Raw genomic sequence first — 16,312 nt, forward strand, 5'->3', positions numbered from 1 at the left:
AATCTTAGATGTTAAACTGGCTGGCATCAAATTCTGCGCGTTTCTCTTCTCAATTTATCTTTAGTTCTGGTTAAAGATACAGCACCTTCCAGTTCAGTACATTCCACTCCATGACTTCATGAGGGAGTATATAAAAATTTTATAAGCAAACTCAAAAAGTCCTTTGGTTTGCTACTTCAGTAGTGTAGGAGGAATTTCAACAGACCTTGCCTATTTCCGTATAATTTGTTTACTTGAACAGAACTTGTACCTTTGTGTTGTCCTTTAATTTTACATTTCTGGTCACCTTGCAACACTTTTTGAGTAAACCACTGACACTACAGTTTTTCCTGGTGTCAGTGACTTGTAATTCTTATTATGATCTATCCTTATCCTTTTCCTTCCCTCTCGCAATTGGCAAAGAGAATTCAGACCCCCAGAATCACTCAGCCAGCAGAAAGAAGGGCAGGCCACACATGTGCTTGTATACTCAGCCATTAGTTTATAGAGCAAGAGACATGTGTGGTTGGTTTAAGCTAACTTAGTGCTGTAAGGGTATGTTTACCTCAGAGACAGCACTGCTGGCTAAATTAGGTCTTGTCCAAATTGCAGTCACTCCCAGCAGAATCTGTTTATGCTGACAGAGGAGCTCACTTGCTGGCATTTTAACAGCCCAGCTATTGTAAAGACAAAGCTGTGCAAGTCAGAAATAGATTACTTGTGCCAGAATGCTGCACTCTTCAGCAGTAAGGGTGCAGCACAGCTCATCTGGGAGATGTCATCCTGGCAGTAGAGGCCAGCAAGGGCTGGAGGAGCAGGACCAGGGAGCCCAGAAGTACCAGGAGTAACCACATAGGGAAAGAAGGCTGCTGCCTGCATGCTCTGCTTCCTGTGGGTTTGGGTTTTGATTGAACAGCAAGTTGCTCTTTGCCAGGCAGAAACGTTTACAGGGGGTAACTCAGAGCTTCAGGCAGAGTCCCAAGCATAAGATGCTCACTCCCAAGCCTGCATTATCCTTAAATCTTACTTCTCTGCTGTCACTCTCTTGTTTTCCTTTTGTTTAAGGAAAGGATTAGGGTGTGGAACTTCTGTGAGATACAAAGGGCTTCAGTAATGTACTTTATTTCTGTGCTTCAGGATCAAAGGCCAGCTCTGTAACAGAAAAACTACCTTGCATTAGCACTGTCAGTGAAGACAGCCTAGGATGTTGCTTTTGGATTCTGGAGTTTTAGGGATGATGCTGAAGTGGACAAAGCAGCAACTGTGTTGACAGTGCTGGTTGTCCATATTGCAACTCGTGTATGCTCGGGGGTAGAAGAAAATCTTTGTAGAGACAAAACCGCTTGTACTTGCATATAGAAGCATAAGGAGCTTTGTAGCACTTAAGTAGTATGTTGCATGTATTTGAGAAATGACAGGGAAGACACTTGTGTACTCCAAGCAAAATTTATTAGAAGTCTATTCAAGAAAAAAACCACAGAGACCTTTTGCTTGTAGGAATTCAAAGTCAGTTACCTGAAAGCCAGGTATGAAAAACCTGTATTTTTCTAAAATCAGATACAGAGTAGAAACAGTACTTTTTAAATATCACAGGCAACAGATATTTAAGTCTTCAATCATAAATGGCATCAAAGATAGGAATTAATCTCACAGCAAAGCTGCATGCAGATCTAGTTTAAAATTGAAAGCCTTTGAAATATAAAGCTTTTGCCATTAAATCTGCAATAATAAAGGTATGCTGCACAAAGATGTTTCTTTACCTTTGTCTTAATGACATTTCTCAGTAATAAAGACATATGTACATTTAGATTTGGCTGGTAAACCATATTTTAATTAATAAAATTTTGCATAAAATGCTATCTTACAGAATTGCACTATTCAGATGTGCTTATGGTAAATAGAGCAAGTAAAGCAAAATGCATGGAAATGTTCTGTATGTAAAGAGGGCAAAGATCAAATAAGAAACTTATTTTTTCTTTTTTTTTCTTTCAAAATCAACAACCAAATGGCTCTGTACAAAAAAGCAAACATATGTACAAAATGCTACAGAGACTAAATACACGTGGATAATTTCAGTCCTTTACCCATGAGAAATGCAGTTGAAGCTTTTGCCATCTATAAGGTGCCAAAGAAAACAAATCTGACTTGGGGAAAAAAAAAATCTATTTTTTTTTTCATGAAGTCATAGTCCTTGTCATCCTGTGCCTTACTTTCATAATGCTCTTTATGCTTACGGTTGCATATGGAGAATGTCTGCTTTCAAATACTTGATTCAATCAGGAAAAAGAAACATCCAAACCCTCTAAAATGTATTGATTTTAATACTTGTGATTTTTTTTCTTTTTTAAATGTACTAAATTCCTAAAAAAGAATGCATAACTCAGGTTTTGTTAACAGACATATATATATGTGTGTATATATATATGTATATATAGTGAAATAAATCAGTACATGATACTTGTGAATGTTTTCAGGTGGCTATGTTAGAGGAAAACAAATCCTTTGCACTAACACTGTTTACTTGCTGCTTCTTAAAATGCCTGTGGTACATAAAAACTCCAACCTCTCAGATTTCATGCTGCTGACTATTACAACATTTTGATTACAGCCATTTAATGTCATATGATCACAGCTTGTTAATGTCTATGCTTATATTATTGTCCATCTCTTCTTTAAATCCTGCTTCTCGAGATTTTATCCCTCTAGCACTTCTTACCTTTGAACAGAAAACGCTGTAGCTTTAATAGGGCAAAAAGGTTTGAGCAAATACCATTGCACCATCAGAAAACTTGCCGTTCTCCCATTTTTCACTACGCTTGCTTGAGATTTTACAGTCACTGTGCATAAGTTACAACATACAAGTGCAGGCAAAACCTATATTATAATTTGTCGTTGTAAACCGGTACAATAGGCAAACCTGTGATACAGCAAAGTGAAAACAACAAATGCTGCCAAGCTAATAAGAATGCGGAAACTCAAAAAACTTCTTTTTTCTTAAATAGTAAGCAGCAACTTTCCCTCTGTTGTACATGCATGCTGAAAAGTTATATTTTCCCATCGCACTTCATGGTAGTACCACTAATGTCCCAAACAGGAAGAGTTTCTCCCTCTACTCACAACCTCCCTCCCCCCCCATAGCAATTCTTCTGGGTACCTCTCCTCTGGCTTTTCCTACTGTGTTTCGAATAAAAAGAGTTAAAAGCAGGGAGGATTCCTCTTGTTTCAGAAAAGCTTAGTTATTCACACGGTAGTCGTTGCTGTAATACTGCTGGAACAGTTTGGCGGATGGGATGGGATGAGGATGAACTGGATGGCCTCTATTTGAGACTGCAAGCAAGAAAACTGAAGGCCAGCGTAGCATGTTTTCTAGCAGCTTTATGCAGATATGTTGCAGAGATGCAGCATAAATAAGAATGAAAAAAAATTCACAGCCTCTTGACATAGTTTCCAGGGAAAGTACCAAATAATTTGGTTCTTCTTGAAGTTCCTGAAATTAGAAGCAATAGATGAAAGATGGCAATCAGAACAGGAAAATCACCTATGTAAGAATGTCCTTTAACTCATGTTTTTTTTTAAACATTTCACAAATTTTTCTACTGCTCTCCACATTCAATCAGGTCATTTTCAGTTTCGGTTGTGAGTTGTGAATTGCAACAAATTATAACTGCAGGAAGGGAAAAGCCAATAGAGGCGTATTTGATTGAATTGTGTAGCTCAATTTGAAACCTCTGCTAAGTCTGATGTGCTGAAATTTGGACTTGGTTTATAGAAATCGTTTCATTTAAATAGCATTGCTTGTTTGTAGTTAAACTAATTTAGATTTTTGAAATGCTAGGGTTGAGTGAGATGATAAAGAATTTAGCCACTGTGTGCATGAGGATTTATGCCATGATTTAGCTGCCTTGGTTAGACCCAAGCATCTGTTTGTTCAGCAATACTTGTTTTTCACAAATAGTCGTTTTTGTAGCAGTACTCATGTTATGAGGAGTAATATACAGTCTGCTCTATGTCAGCATGAGAATGACAATAGTGCTGTACAACAAATTAGAAGCACATGTCAATTCCCAAGTGCAGAAGTGAATGATCACCCATTTACTTCAGAGGATTTTGGTGGGGATTTTTCCTGGTAAAGCCAGGTTCAGGTTTATTATAATGAGTGCCAAAGATTAATTAGTTTGTAAGACACCAAACAAACAGAGAAGCAGAGGTCAGGAAAAAAGAATATATGAAAAAGAAACCAGTTAAAACATACCCACAAACCATCCATCATCACATTTTTCCATCACATCAATGACATCTCCCTCTCTGAGCTCCAATTCATCTTCGTTCCTAGGAGTATAGTTATATAGAGCCTGAAACCTTAAATAGGACAAATGTTGCATTTTAAAAAGAAGAAAGAGTTCTTTGCACTTTTGTTAAAAAAGCTGTTTTAAACATGAATTCATAAGTAATGCTCCCTTCAAGCAAAGTGGAAAAGGATTTGTTTTGCATGGTGGAAGATATCAAGGCTAGTACCCAGCTTTATCCAAAAGAATGGGGCAGTGAAGACTGGGGCTACAAGGCAAGCCTGGTGCCATAACTGTGGTTAAAACATGATTCTGATTAAATATTATTTTATACTTGAGTCACCAAAGAGGAGAATGTAATTTCTTAGAGAGGGAGGATATAGCCTGCTCTAGTCTCTTAACCCCCATGAGCAGCACTGAAGACTGTGCTTTTGCTGTGCGGATCCTGCTGTCCTCACATTCTGCCAAGGCAGAGGCAGTGCATGCCATACAAACACGGCCCCTGCCGAGTGGTGTGGGTGCTGAGGAGGGCAGCTCACACATGCTACCTGTGAAAGTGGGGACTGCCCTGGGCTGCTTGTTAGCACCTACTAGATGAGAGCTGGCACCTGGGACCTCTGCATGTAAAAAGGTGCCTACCTCTGTGAGAAGGAGGACAGTAACTGCTATGTGAAAATATCTATAAACCTTTCCATTGTTAAAACTGCCCCTGCTACATCAGTCCCTTGTCATTCACAAGTTGTCCCTTGGTTTTTAAAGTTGTCCTTTTATGCATTAGCTAAGTAGAAAGCAACTCCAAGAAGCAAGGGTGACCATAACTGAAACCTGAGGCAGTGGCCTGCACCTTGAGTGCTAAGCAGGAGCAGCTGCTGTGTTCAGGCCTCACCTCAGACAGCTGCCCCCCAGCTGTCCATTGCTGGTAGGACAGCGTGTGCTAGCCTGGGCTTTTACTCTGTTGTGTAACTGTAGGAACAGGGTAATATGCAACCCAGCTACCTAAAGGGATGAAATAAGTGGTTTTCCAAATAGATGTTTTCTGTCCTAAAGGAAGAGGAGATAGGCTGGCAAAAATGTGTGAAAGGGAGAAAATATAGTGAAGAGAGCCTGAGAGAAAGATTTACAGAGGGAATGAAGGGGAAAAGAGACAAATTGAGCTGATAAAATGAGAAGGAATAAGTTCCAAAGTGGACATCTCATAAGAGGTAGGACACAAGTTAGTATATGCATTTGTACTTCTTCCTTGAGTGTACCTGCCTGTTACAGCAGCCTCAGAGATGGACAGGGAATAAACATTAAATTGAGAGAAGCGGTAGAGAAAAAGCAGGCACAAAAAACTGTGCACAGTGACTCCCTTCAGAAGAAGGTATTTAAAAGGAAGGAGTAGAGTAGGGCAGTGACATGTGAAAGAGGGTTAAGTATTCCAGCTCTGTCATCTTGGTCATTTCTAGCTAATCCATTTTCATAACTTTTTGTAGTCATTACATTCCCTTTTTGCTGATTTTGCTTTGAATTCCTTTTGTTAGGAATTTCTTAAATAGGAAAGACTACTAAAACTTATAACACTGACAAAATGCATATTCAAGGCAATGTATGATTGACAATTTAAGTATATTTGGTTTCTTAGGATTGAGTAACTTTAGTTATGCACTACTAAAACTACACTGAAGAACATTATTTAGACAACTATTGCTTACAAAACAGGTAGGTGCTTCAGTATGCTTAGACATCCCACCAAGAGCAAGAGGAAAAAACGATTCAATTGAAATTGAATTATTATTTGATAACCACTCCTCTCTTTTCTTTTGCTGTTTCTTCGGCTAAGCTGTTAAACCTTTTTAGATGCTAAGCCTTAATTGCATGGAGGGGAATTCATCTAGCTCCAAAGCTCTCTGATGCTAGAGGAAAAAAATAAGAAATTGAAACAATCTTGCACCGAATTTGCATTTTAATTGCACCAAAACAACCTTACAAGTTTCATCCTGATTGCTTATGTTGTAAAAATACAACCTGCATTGTAGATTCTTGTCCAGTTCTTCAAAAAGCTTTTTTTTTTGCCTCTAATTTTTAAACTGTGTATGTAAATTACATAGAAGTGTGTTTCTGTGTTCCCACGATTAACGTTATCAAGTTATTTTCTCTCTCAATTCACATTCAGATTGGTTTCTGACTAATTTGCATTGTCTGTAGAGCAGATGAGTTGAATTAGTGTGAAGTCCTTAACTGATATTCTTATAAGATGGAACAATGGAGACAAAAAAAATTAAAAAAAAAAAAAGTAACTCAAACCTTACAAACTTATTGTCCCTTTTTATTGTAAATGATGGAGAACTTTAAGTTAGCAAGTCTGAGTTTGGTGTAAATCATATGGCTAGAACTTTGTCCTTTGGGACTGTGTTGGATATCTTCCTGCATCATGTGATTATCTGTAAATTTATGAAATCTCTTCTTAGTTGTACTTGGCAGGTCAATAAAGTATTTGAGGATGTGCTGGCTGTTGCTTAGATGTTAGGTTTGCTTTAGTAGACAAGAAGTATACTTACGGTTCCCCCCCACTGTGTATGTTTTCATGAGCAAGCACAGGGCGCTGTGGCTGAAATGAAATGATTTGAAATGTAATAAGGATTTATCGTCTAAGATCCAAGTAGTCGGACAGGCATATGATGCATAGTTGCTTGAACTTACATATTCTACTTCACTTAAAACAATCTCCCCTTCCCCCCCCCCCCCACAGGCTCAACCTCGCAATAAATTCCTATGAGACGTGGCAAGCAATAGAGTCTTGGCAGGTTTAGAAATATGATTTTTTGGGGAGGACAATATAAAAACTAAAACAAAACTGTTAACTTCATCAACAATCTGTTTGTGGCACAGTAGAATGTTGGAATAGAACTTTGCTGCATCATTACAGTGAAACAGAAATAGCACTAGAAAAATTAGATGCAAGTGATGAACATTATACATTACTTGAAGTATATTTTTAGTTAAGTGAAACAAAACCTCATACACTTAATTGCAGAATTCAGACCATCCATAGACAAAAGAACAACCCAATTTACATTACACACAGTACTGACTTGGCAGGCATAACATGCTATGCTTTAATACTGTTCCAGCTCAGGGGGCAGCACAAAGCCATGCAGGCTGTTGGGAGGCCAAGAACATTAAGAATTTTTGAATTGAATGTAATTGTTTGAAAATAACAACACTTCTACTTTAAGATGAAAAAAAGAAAGTATGTATTTCCAGTGCAAATCTTTAAAAGAATTACTTTTGGTCTTAAATCACACATTACTAATATCCAATGAAGCTGCAAATGATGGAAATGAAAGATATTAACCTCCCCAGTGGAAACCTGCTCAGGGAGATACTGACTTAACACATTAGAGCCTAGCCCTGGCTGGAAAGCGCAGGAGCAGCTGCTTTTAAGAGTGTTGATGTGAACAGTGTTGATGGAGGATGCCCTATAGTGTTGAGGAGACTGACAGCTTGATACAAGTGTAGGAACCGCCGCTATTTTGGGAATGTGGGTGTCAAACACAGCTTACACCACTTTCTTTTATGAATTGAGTAGACTGCAACCTGATCCTGAAGCCGTGGGGTTTTTGTTAGTTGTTTAGGCTTCTCTCATTCCCATGTTTGACTATTTCAGTTCATCCTGCTTCCGTTTTCTTTAAGATGATGCAGCCTTCCATGAGAGAAGGGTTTGGTAAGTGACCCACAGCCTACTAGCATAAATTGAGAAACTAGTGCATTTCAATATTCCCATTCTTTTTTTTTTTTCTCTTCCCAGCATCTCCAGATGAAATCCAAGGAGTTAGTTTATTTTCATCGTGACTGTGTATTTACTTGTGGAAAATATCATGAATACTTTCTGCTTTATCTTTACAGTCTGTTGAGTGTAATTTTTAGAAGGTACCTAAAGATGCACGCAGGTAGATAACCAAACTTATTCATAAAGATAAGAACTAGGGAGGAAAGGTTTTGAAGGGTCAGAAAGGTCTGTTTATACTCTTCAATCCTCTGTTCTCCATCACATTCCTCTCTTCTATCTGTGTATAAGAAAGTTATTACTGCAAAATCCAAAAACAATTGCAAATCAGACATTCCAGTTCTTGGTAAATCTCCTTCAACTGCTGAATTATTGAACAAAAAAAGAACATAGCACTGGGCAGGTTGCTTGATGTCTGCATTGCAATCTGAAGTTTATTTTAGTTACAAACTGGATTTAAGCTGAATGGCAAAAGGCTGTCGGAGATGCAAGAGAATTCAACCAAAGTTATGGATTTTTCTTGCAAGCAATAAAAAATAAAGTAATAAATGATACTATGAATGATTTTAATGCTTTGAATATATGCCATGCCAAGAAGAAAAGCTTTGGCAGAGTTAAGATGTGGGGAAATGAGGTGCTATATCTGAACAGGGGACCTTCAAATGTGATTTTCTATATTACCTGAGCTGACTTTAAGAAGCTTTTCACCCATTTTATTTCCTCTAAGTTTTGATTTCTTTATACAATGGCATTAGCCAGAATTGCAACAGTTAAAGTTTGGCCAATGGTGTTGAGGACATACCATGAATTTTACCACCCTGAATGCTAAGTTAGTTTTCACGCTAAGGATGTAGGCTTCCACCTATGGTTCGGTTTGCTACAGTATTTTCTGTTTACTTAGTAAAAAATAGTAACGCCTGATCTAAAAAATGTCAGGAAATGTGTAGTCAAGTAGTCAAGTGAGGAGTTCCAGTGGTATACTTGACTGTCACGCATGACTAATGTGTCCTTGCCTGTAGCAGTTCTGTACAGTTCTGAATGTGTAAATTTGTGTTCATGTGGTTTTGGAATTAAATTCATAAATGCACAAAATATCGACCAGTACAGTGCCTTTAACATACTGGCTGCTTGCCATTTATTTGGATTAACGAGCAAAATTAAAATAGGTCTTGATCTCTCTTTTTTTTTTCTTGTTTGTGGATAAAATTATTCTCTTTATTATGGACTTTCTCTGAGATGGTGCTGGTCCAGTACTAAAAGATTCTTAGTCTTCCTATGATTGAATACTCTGTTCAAAGATGGAGAAAGTACTGCCTCCTTGTACCTCGCAACAAACAAAGCCCTTAAAAAAAAGCTGACTTTGAAAATTTAAATAACCTGCATATTTTAAATTTTAATTTTGAACAGAAAATACCTGGAAAGAAGATTGTCTAAATGAGGAGTGACTACATGGAAAGCAATTAATCCTTTTAGAACCTTTAAGTGTCTACTGTTGAGAAATTGACGCAGAAAATAATTCAGCCTTAAAGGAAAAGTACTGGTAAAATACAGCCCATTTGGTTGTCAGTCCTAGGTAATTTTGGATATTATTATTATGAAAAATTTCATAATTGAAAACACATTTTTGATCCAACTGTATGCAAACTAGATATTCTGGAAAGGTAAAACTGTTACAGCTATGTTGCTGCTATATTATAGTTAGGAAGGGAAAGGCTAAAAAGTGTGAGTCTGGGATGGCTGTGCTTGGACAAAGAGTTTCAAGGAGATCCAATACAGCAGTGATGAAATATTTTGTAAAGGACATGGACTAAAAAAAAATGTAAGTTCAGCATCACCAAAGCCTGTGTAACATGATTTTTAACTTCTGGAAACTGTAAATTTAATAAACTAGAAGTACTTTTAATCAAGAGAAGTTGTTTAGGACAAAAAACAGGCTATATTTGCAGACCTTTGATCTCTTACATCTTGTAGCACTGGAAATACTGTGCAGTACTGCTGAGATACAATACACTAATGGATTTATAACAAGTTTGGCACATGGAGACCTGTTGGCTTTATTCAGACATAGCACAGAAGCACAACAGGAAGAAAACACAACATATTGATAGTATTCAGACACTTGGGCAAAAACAAAATACTGAAGACTAGACACTGAGCTCCTTTAATATGGAAATGCTGTTACTGCACACTGGGCATCTGGTACCATACCCTGTGTGAATAGCTGTGACCTCTGACAGAGGAGCTGCAGGATCTCTTAGTCATCACAGGGCTACGAGGAGGTTTACCCATAACAAATATCTCTCTCTTTAAATTAGCCTAGAAAAACCACAAAAAATGCATCAATTAAGTGTTTATGAATGAAGCACCTTGGGATTTTTGCCGCTTCATTCACACATGCAGGTTGAACATGCTTTCCTTGGTAACAAAAGGCAAGTATGCTACAGGTGCATGTAGTGGTATTGGTAGTAGATAGTATTTTCATTTTTTGCACCAATCATTTTCTGAAGGTCTTGCTGCTCTGGCACGCGCGCTTATGCATTAGAGTTAAGTGATCATTCAAGCAAAACACATGCATTTGGAGTAAGAACAGTTGTTGGAAGTCTATCTGCTGAAGTAGCTCATTCATTACAGGAAAAGTTCAACAGCAGACAGCAGAAACGCTACCTTGGAAATAGAAATGACAAATGTTGTTATCTGTTGCTGTTAAACAGACATCAGACCTTGAATTTGCATTTATAAAGCAAATACGTACTTGATGGAAAGTACTCCAATGAAAAATCCTAGTTTGGTTAACATTACCAGTAATTAGCTAAATACTTGACGTGAATCAGTACTTAAAAGGATGGGAGGCAAATGTGCATTCCTTGAGACTGCAGGTGGATAGAGAGGCATGTGATGCTAGTGGAGTCCTGATATGGTGGAAATCTCTTCCTTGTATTGTTTGTTTGTTTGTTAGCCAGTAGAAAATGGTAAGACATAAGAGCAGTACCATTTTGGGAGCTGGTAGGGTGAGTGGCCAGAAAAGGGAAATCAGTAGAGGTCAAGGAGGCAGGAACACATCAGCAGTTCTCCTCTGGAAGTGTTTTTACAACTATTCCTTTGGAGGATACATTCTTCCCACCATCATGGAGGGAAGTGATGATTCTCTTCCATCCAGCTACTCTACTGTCCAGAATCCCAGGTAATGCTTTAGAGTTGAGCCTCATTCCAAATACTTACATGCATATGGATTTATTTTCACATACTCCCTCAACAAATTCACTGGTAGTGCTTGAGTCCTGGAAATGTCTCCTGTTTTTTTTTTTTCTTTTCCTTTTTTTTCTACTTTAACAGCTACAGTAAGACTTCAGTTATGGACAACACATACAAACAGAAGAGTACTGTCTGCCCTTCTTTCTAAAGCTTAAGGTAAAGGTTAAGTAGAAAGAAATAATGATTGGGCCCCAATTTATTTATTTTTTTAACTGCAGCTGTCCTGGCAATGTTGTCAGTGTTGACTTCTGAAACAAATCTACCTACTGCTGGAATGAAATTAAATCTTTATCTCACTTCAGAAATGTTGCAGAAAAGAATCTGTTAACGTCAACAATTTTCAAAAAGAATTAAGAGCTGGAATTCCTTAACATCACTCCTTCAGTTTTGTTCCTCCTAGCTCTTTATATTGTGGCTCACTATCTGCAAAGACGGGGCCACAGCGTTTACTTGTGTTCTGTGCTTCCCGTGGTGCCCAGTAGAGAGCAGCGTGCTGTCTAAGAGGTTGCCAGGAGCAGAGAAACCCTTTTTTTTTATAGAAAAGACATTTCCACCATCTTCAGCAGGGATTAACCTGCCTCGCTTAAAGAAGGACAAGATATATCAGGGTCACCTAAAAATGCCTTTCTACTGCTTTTATTCAAAGTGGCAGAAACAAATGTTCCACTGCGTTTCACAGCTTCCTTGAAGTGAAAGGCACTGAAGCCCATGATAGATTCATACCCTAGCAAGAGCTCCTAGAGAGTAACTTCCCTTCTTCAGGAAAAAAAAACCACAAACAAACAACAGTGCAGCTTAAGACCTTAAGAAGTTCATTATGCTTAAGTTTCCCATTAACACAGAATCTAAGATGTAGGTTTTTCAATGATTTTTTTTCTTTCCCATGGAGCTAATGATCACTTTTCCCAGGACAGTTTCTCAAACTTTTAATGTGATTCTTTTTCCTTGTCACAAGGAGACTCTGGAAATTGATTTTAGGTCAAAATTGCACTGGGAATTTATCTATTTAGAGCCGTAGACTCTTTCCAGAACTCATTTTTTCTGCCACAGAATTGCAATGCTGACAGAAAGTGTAGTTTTGAAGAGGGAATAATCTGTGTTTAGTCCTTGACAAATTGATTTAGAACGTTACTCTGTACAGTAGTGCTTTACTGTGAAACTTAGAGCTGCTCTCCTTAGCTTTGGATTGAAGGTAAAAAGTGTTTTCAAGTATAAATATTACTTTGTTTTTGTTTACTTGGATATTGTTCAGTATTCTTATTCAAATGAAAGAAATCCTGGCATGAACTTTTGAAAGCGAGCTGAAGGCCTTTTGCTGTGCGAGTATCTGGGAGCGCTACTTCAAAAGTAATGTCTCATATTGTGTTGGCCTCTGATATCAGAGGTGGATGTTGGTGGTATGGAAGTAGACGTTAACCTTCCCACCTATATTCCATTGCAGTTTGTTGCCGTGTGACGGGTGGCAGCAGAGGGGCAGTCTGACAACATGGCGTCTGGCATGAAACCGAGTAGGAGACAAAGGTGTGTCACTGAATTCCTCCACATGGAAAAAATGATACCCACTGATATTCATTGATATTTGCTGAATGTTTATGGAGACCGAACAGTGGGTGTGAGCACACTGAGGTGGTGGGTGGTGCATTTCAGCAGTGGTGACAACGACGGTTGATCCACCTTGGCTGGTACAGATTTTCACTAGTGCAGCATGCAGGTTCTTGTTCTTCACTGGCAAAAAATGCATAGCTAATAGTGGTGACTGTGTTTTGTAGCTGAAAATCTGCTCTATCAAATAGCATTGTTGTGTGCCTTGTATCTGTTGTAGTTTCCATGGAAATAAACAGGAGGCATTACTTTCGGAGATACCTATGTATTACATTGTATTGTAGCAATTATAGCTTTTTCTCACTTGTCATTTGAAGAAGGCCTATTTTAATCTTCTGCATGCTATGTTACTTAATGTTAGTAAGGGAAACAATAGATGCTTAGTATTAGCCTTGCAGTTATTTAATATTAGAAGATTTTCAACAACCCGTGCTTGAGAAGTGCCGTTACCTTTACCTTCAGTGAATCTTTCTCCTGCTCATGTAAGGGTTTAGAAAGGAGAGGTGAGAGGGAAGCAGCAGAGTGGGATGTTGTAAGAACAGAGTGAGAAGCTGGTGTGTTGGCAGAGTGAAATGGTAGATTTGAATGAAGTTGGAAAGGAGTATCAGGCTCTTCTGATGTTTTCGTGGAAAGCAGAGCTGTCTTAAACAGTTGAAAAAGATGACAAGTAATTATGCTATACAACCAGTTGTTATGGATATAAAATACCCAATAAGGAGTCATGTAACAAACATGGGCAGTCAGACACAGGATGCTAATTTTGATGATCAGTCAGTCTACTACTATGGGAGACAATTCTTCCCTCAAAAATTAAAACAAATTACTATTTGTGGCAGTGGATTTCACCTTTATTTTTACTGTTTTCTCCTGTGTTGTTCAGGTCAAGTAAGGCCAAAGGAAGTCTGAAAAATCTTTCTAATTGATTAATTTTACTTTTGGCCTAAAACATTTCAAGAGTGAGACTGTTCAGGCAGTTGCATTGACTGGCTCATGCAAGCATGTAAAACAAATGCTTTAGAAAATAAGTGCTGGACAGGGAAATGTTGTTCTAAAACTGCCTGGAAACCATACAAACTGTGTAGCAATATCATGGCATTTAATAGCTAGCACACACTGGAGATAGTTCATTGTTGTACTGCTCCAGAGAGGAACCAGGGCAGGCTGTATGGGGAAGGATATGTTTCACTGCCAAACATAATTTGATCTGTTTCTAGTCACATTCCAGTAACAGTCTTCTATAAATATATCAGCTGGTGAAGTGACACATGTGAGGTACAAACGCCTGAGTCTCCACAGGAGACGCATCCTTCCCACTGAATAAAGCTGATAGCATTTCTGGGGCCTTGTGCTCAGGAGGGTCCTACACTGTGGGACAGAGAGGAGAATGATTCCCTGGCTTTTTCTATAAGATGACAGAAGTTGACAATGACAGAAGGGAGAGGAGAAGCAGGACTGAGACACCATAGAACTTAACTTAGTTTTGTCATCACCTGCTTCTGAGAAGGGACTATGCCTTAACCCACAATTTTTATTCAACACCATGGAATAAAACTGTGCCTGCACACAGTGCAAAAGCACAAATACAAGAAAAGGCAGAGAAAAATTATACTGAGTTACCTATCTGAACACAGAAGCCATGATTTTTGGAAATTAAAATACCTTATTGATACTTGGTGAGGTGTATCCTTCACAACAAACTATGGAATCTCCTTTGCTTCCTATAGGAAATTCTAAATTGTCTTGTATCAGATCCTCATCTATGTAGAGTTTTATCAGTTCTTCTGTTGTGTCTTCTGGTTCTCTGTAGAAACCTGATTCTTGAGGCTCTGACTGATCTCTTAGGTCAATTGACAGATCTGCTGTGCTGATTTCCTCTTCGTTTTCAGCACTTGCATCTAGCTTGGCGGAGATGGAGCTACATTTATGTAGCAAAGGGATGTTGCAGGTAGAGCAGACAACTTCATCTTCTGTGGTAGTATCTGACAAGTCTCTGGGTGTCTTCAGAGATGTACTTGACTCTTCAGGTCTCAGGTCTTTATCTTTTCTAAATTCGGTGTTGTTGCTTTCATGCTTATGTGTTATGTCATGAGATGAACTGGCTGAAGGTGAGATGGAGGCAGATACGAGAAAAGACTGAGGAAGAGCTGTAGTGGAGCCGAGAGAGATCTCTGTATTTGGAATAAAATCATTTCCCTTAACTTGGTGAATACTACTATTTGGGGACATTGCTAAAGACTGGGATGTTGTTAATGCCAAAGAACTGAGTTCTTCTAAGTCACAAAGAAAACTGTCTGGAGACTGTGGAGGTGGTAAGATACATAAGCTTGAAGGTGAAAAACCATCCGTTCTGGAAAACAAATCACTAGTGGCATCCTGGAGTATCTTTTGATCACTGGGTGACCAAGAGGAGAAATGGTATCTGGGAGGTGGTGATAGTGCTTGGAAAGGCAACTTCAAAAAATAAGAAAAACATGGGAATTTAAGTAAATAAGCATGACAGAGAGCTGGGATATGAGTAGACTGAAAGCCAAATGTCTGTGCCATCAGATGGATTAGAGGATATCATTTCAGTGAGCACGGGTGTCTGAAATCATTAGTACATGAATCAGAACAGCAGAAAAGACATTTGAAAAATGAAACTGTATCAGGTTCTGGCCTCGGCTTAAATGTCAAACATCAAGACAAATCTGGATCATTACATTCATGAGGGTGACCTGCATTTGATCTGCTGAAGTTATGTTATTTATGGCTTTCTGTTAGTGGTCCTGTCATAGGTTATTAAATCATACAATTAAAATTAATGTGTTTCACTCCCTCCCTCCCCCCCAGCAAACCATTACTCTTATTTTGAGCATAGGATTGTCAAAAAGTACACTTCTGGTGCCATTAAGTTAAGCTCTAACATCTGAGGTGGTTTCTAATTAACCCAATGTTAATATTTGTACTCCTCAGAACATGTTTAAGAAACATCTTAAATACATAGCATACTTTTATTAAGGCATAAGAATTTTTTGTTGAAAGTAACCCTATCAGTTTAAAATGACATCAACATTTGTGAAAGGTACACTCAATTCTAACTGAACGTAGGCAGCCAACAACAAAGCTTTAAAATAGTGACAGCGCAGCATACAGCAGTATATTTTGAGTACCATTACATAATATTGATTGAAGTATCCTTCTGGTAAAAGAAACGTCCTTTTGTAAGAATGAGACTGGTGAGTCATACGTACACAGCATCAGTAGATATCCATTGCTTCAGTAAATACTGAAAATGCATTTTTATAACTATTAATCCTCAAAATTAATTAAAATAAAATGAAAAATGGTTTGACATCATTGTTAGAATTACCCACAATAACTAGGTGCACCTCTCTTTAGGTTATCTGTACAACTTTAGACTTTAAGTATTACTTTAGAATATGAA

At 38.2% G+C, this 16,312-nt stretch overlaps 1 protein-coding gene across 50 annotated transcripts in view; it reads right to left on the reverse strand.

Moving 5' to 3' along the window:
- Positions 1-1,406: 1,406 nt before the first annotated feature.
- SORBS2 (sorbin and SH3 domain containing 2) overlaps positions 1,407-16,312 on the reverse strand; it is a 133,355-nt gene continuing 118,449 nt past the window's right edge. For 40 of the 50 annotated variants that reach the window (XM_085547147.1, XM_015862066.3, XM_015862061.3 and 37 more), the window contains 3 exons: positions 6,806-6,855; positions 4,232-4,338; positions 1,407-3,466 (listed from right to left, as the gene is read on the reverse strand). In XM_085547147.1, the coding sequence (XP_085403273.1) occupies positions 3,405-3,466; positions 4,232-4,338; positions 6,806-6,855 (219 nt within the window). In that variant the 3' untranslated portion in view covers positions 1,407-3,404. Of the gene's footprint in view, positions 3,467-4,231; positions 4,339-6,805; positions 6,856-10,242; positions 10,351-16,312 lie in introns of all 50 variants that reach the window. The other 10 variants (XM_085547116.1, XM_085547113.1, XM_085547107.1 and 7 more) reach the window with 1 other exon arrangement.

The sequence above is a fragment of the Coturnix japonica genome, chromosome 4 (assembly GCF_054131305.1).
Source record: "Coturnix japonica strain WE chromosome 4, WE-NBRP24, whole genome shotgun sequence".
In the NCBI taxonomy this organism is placed as follows: Eukaryota; Metazoa; Chordata; class Aves; order Galliformes; family Phasianidae; genus Coturnix; species Coturnix japonica.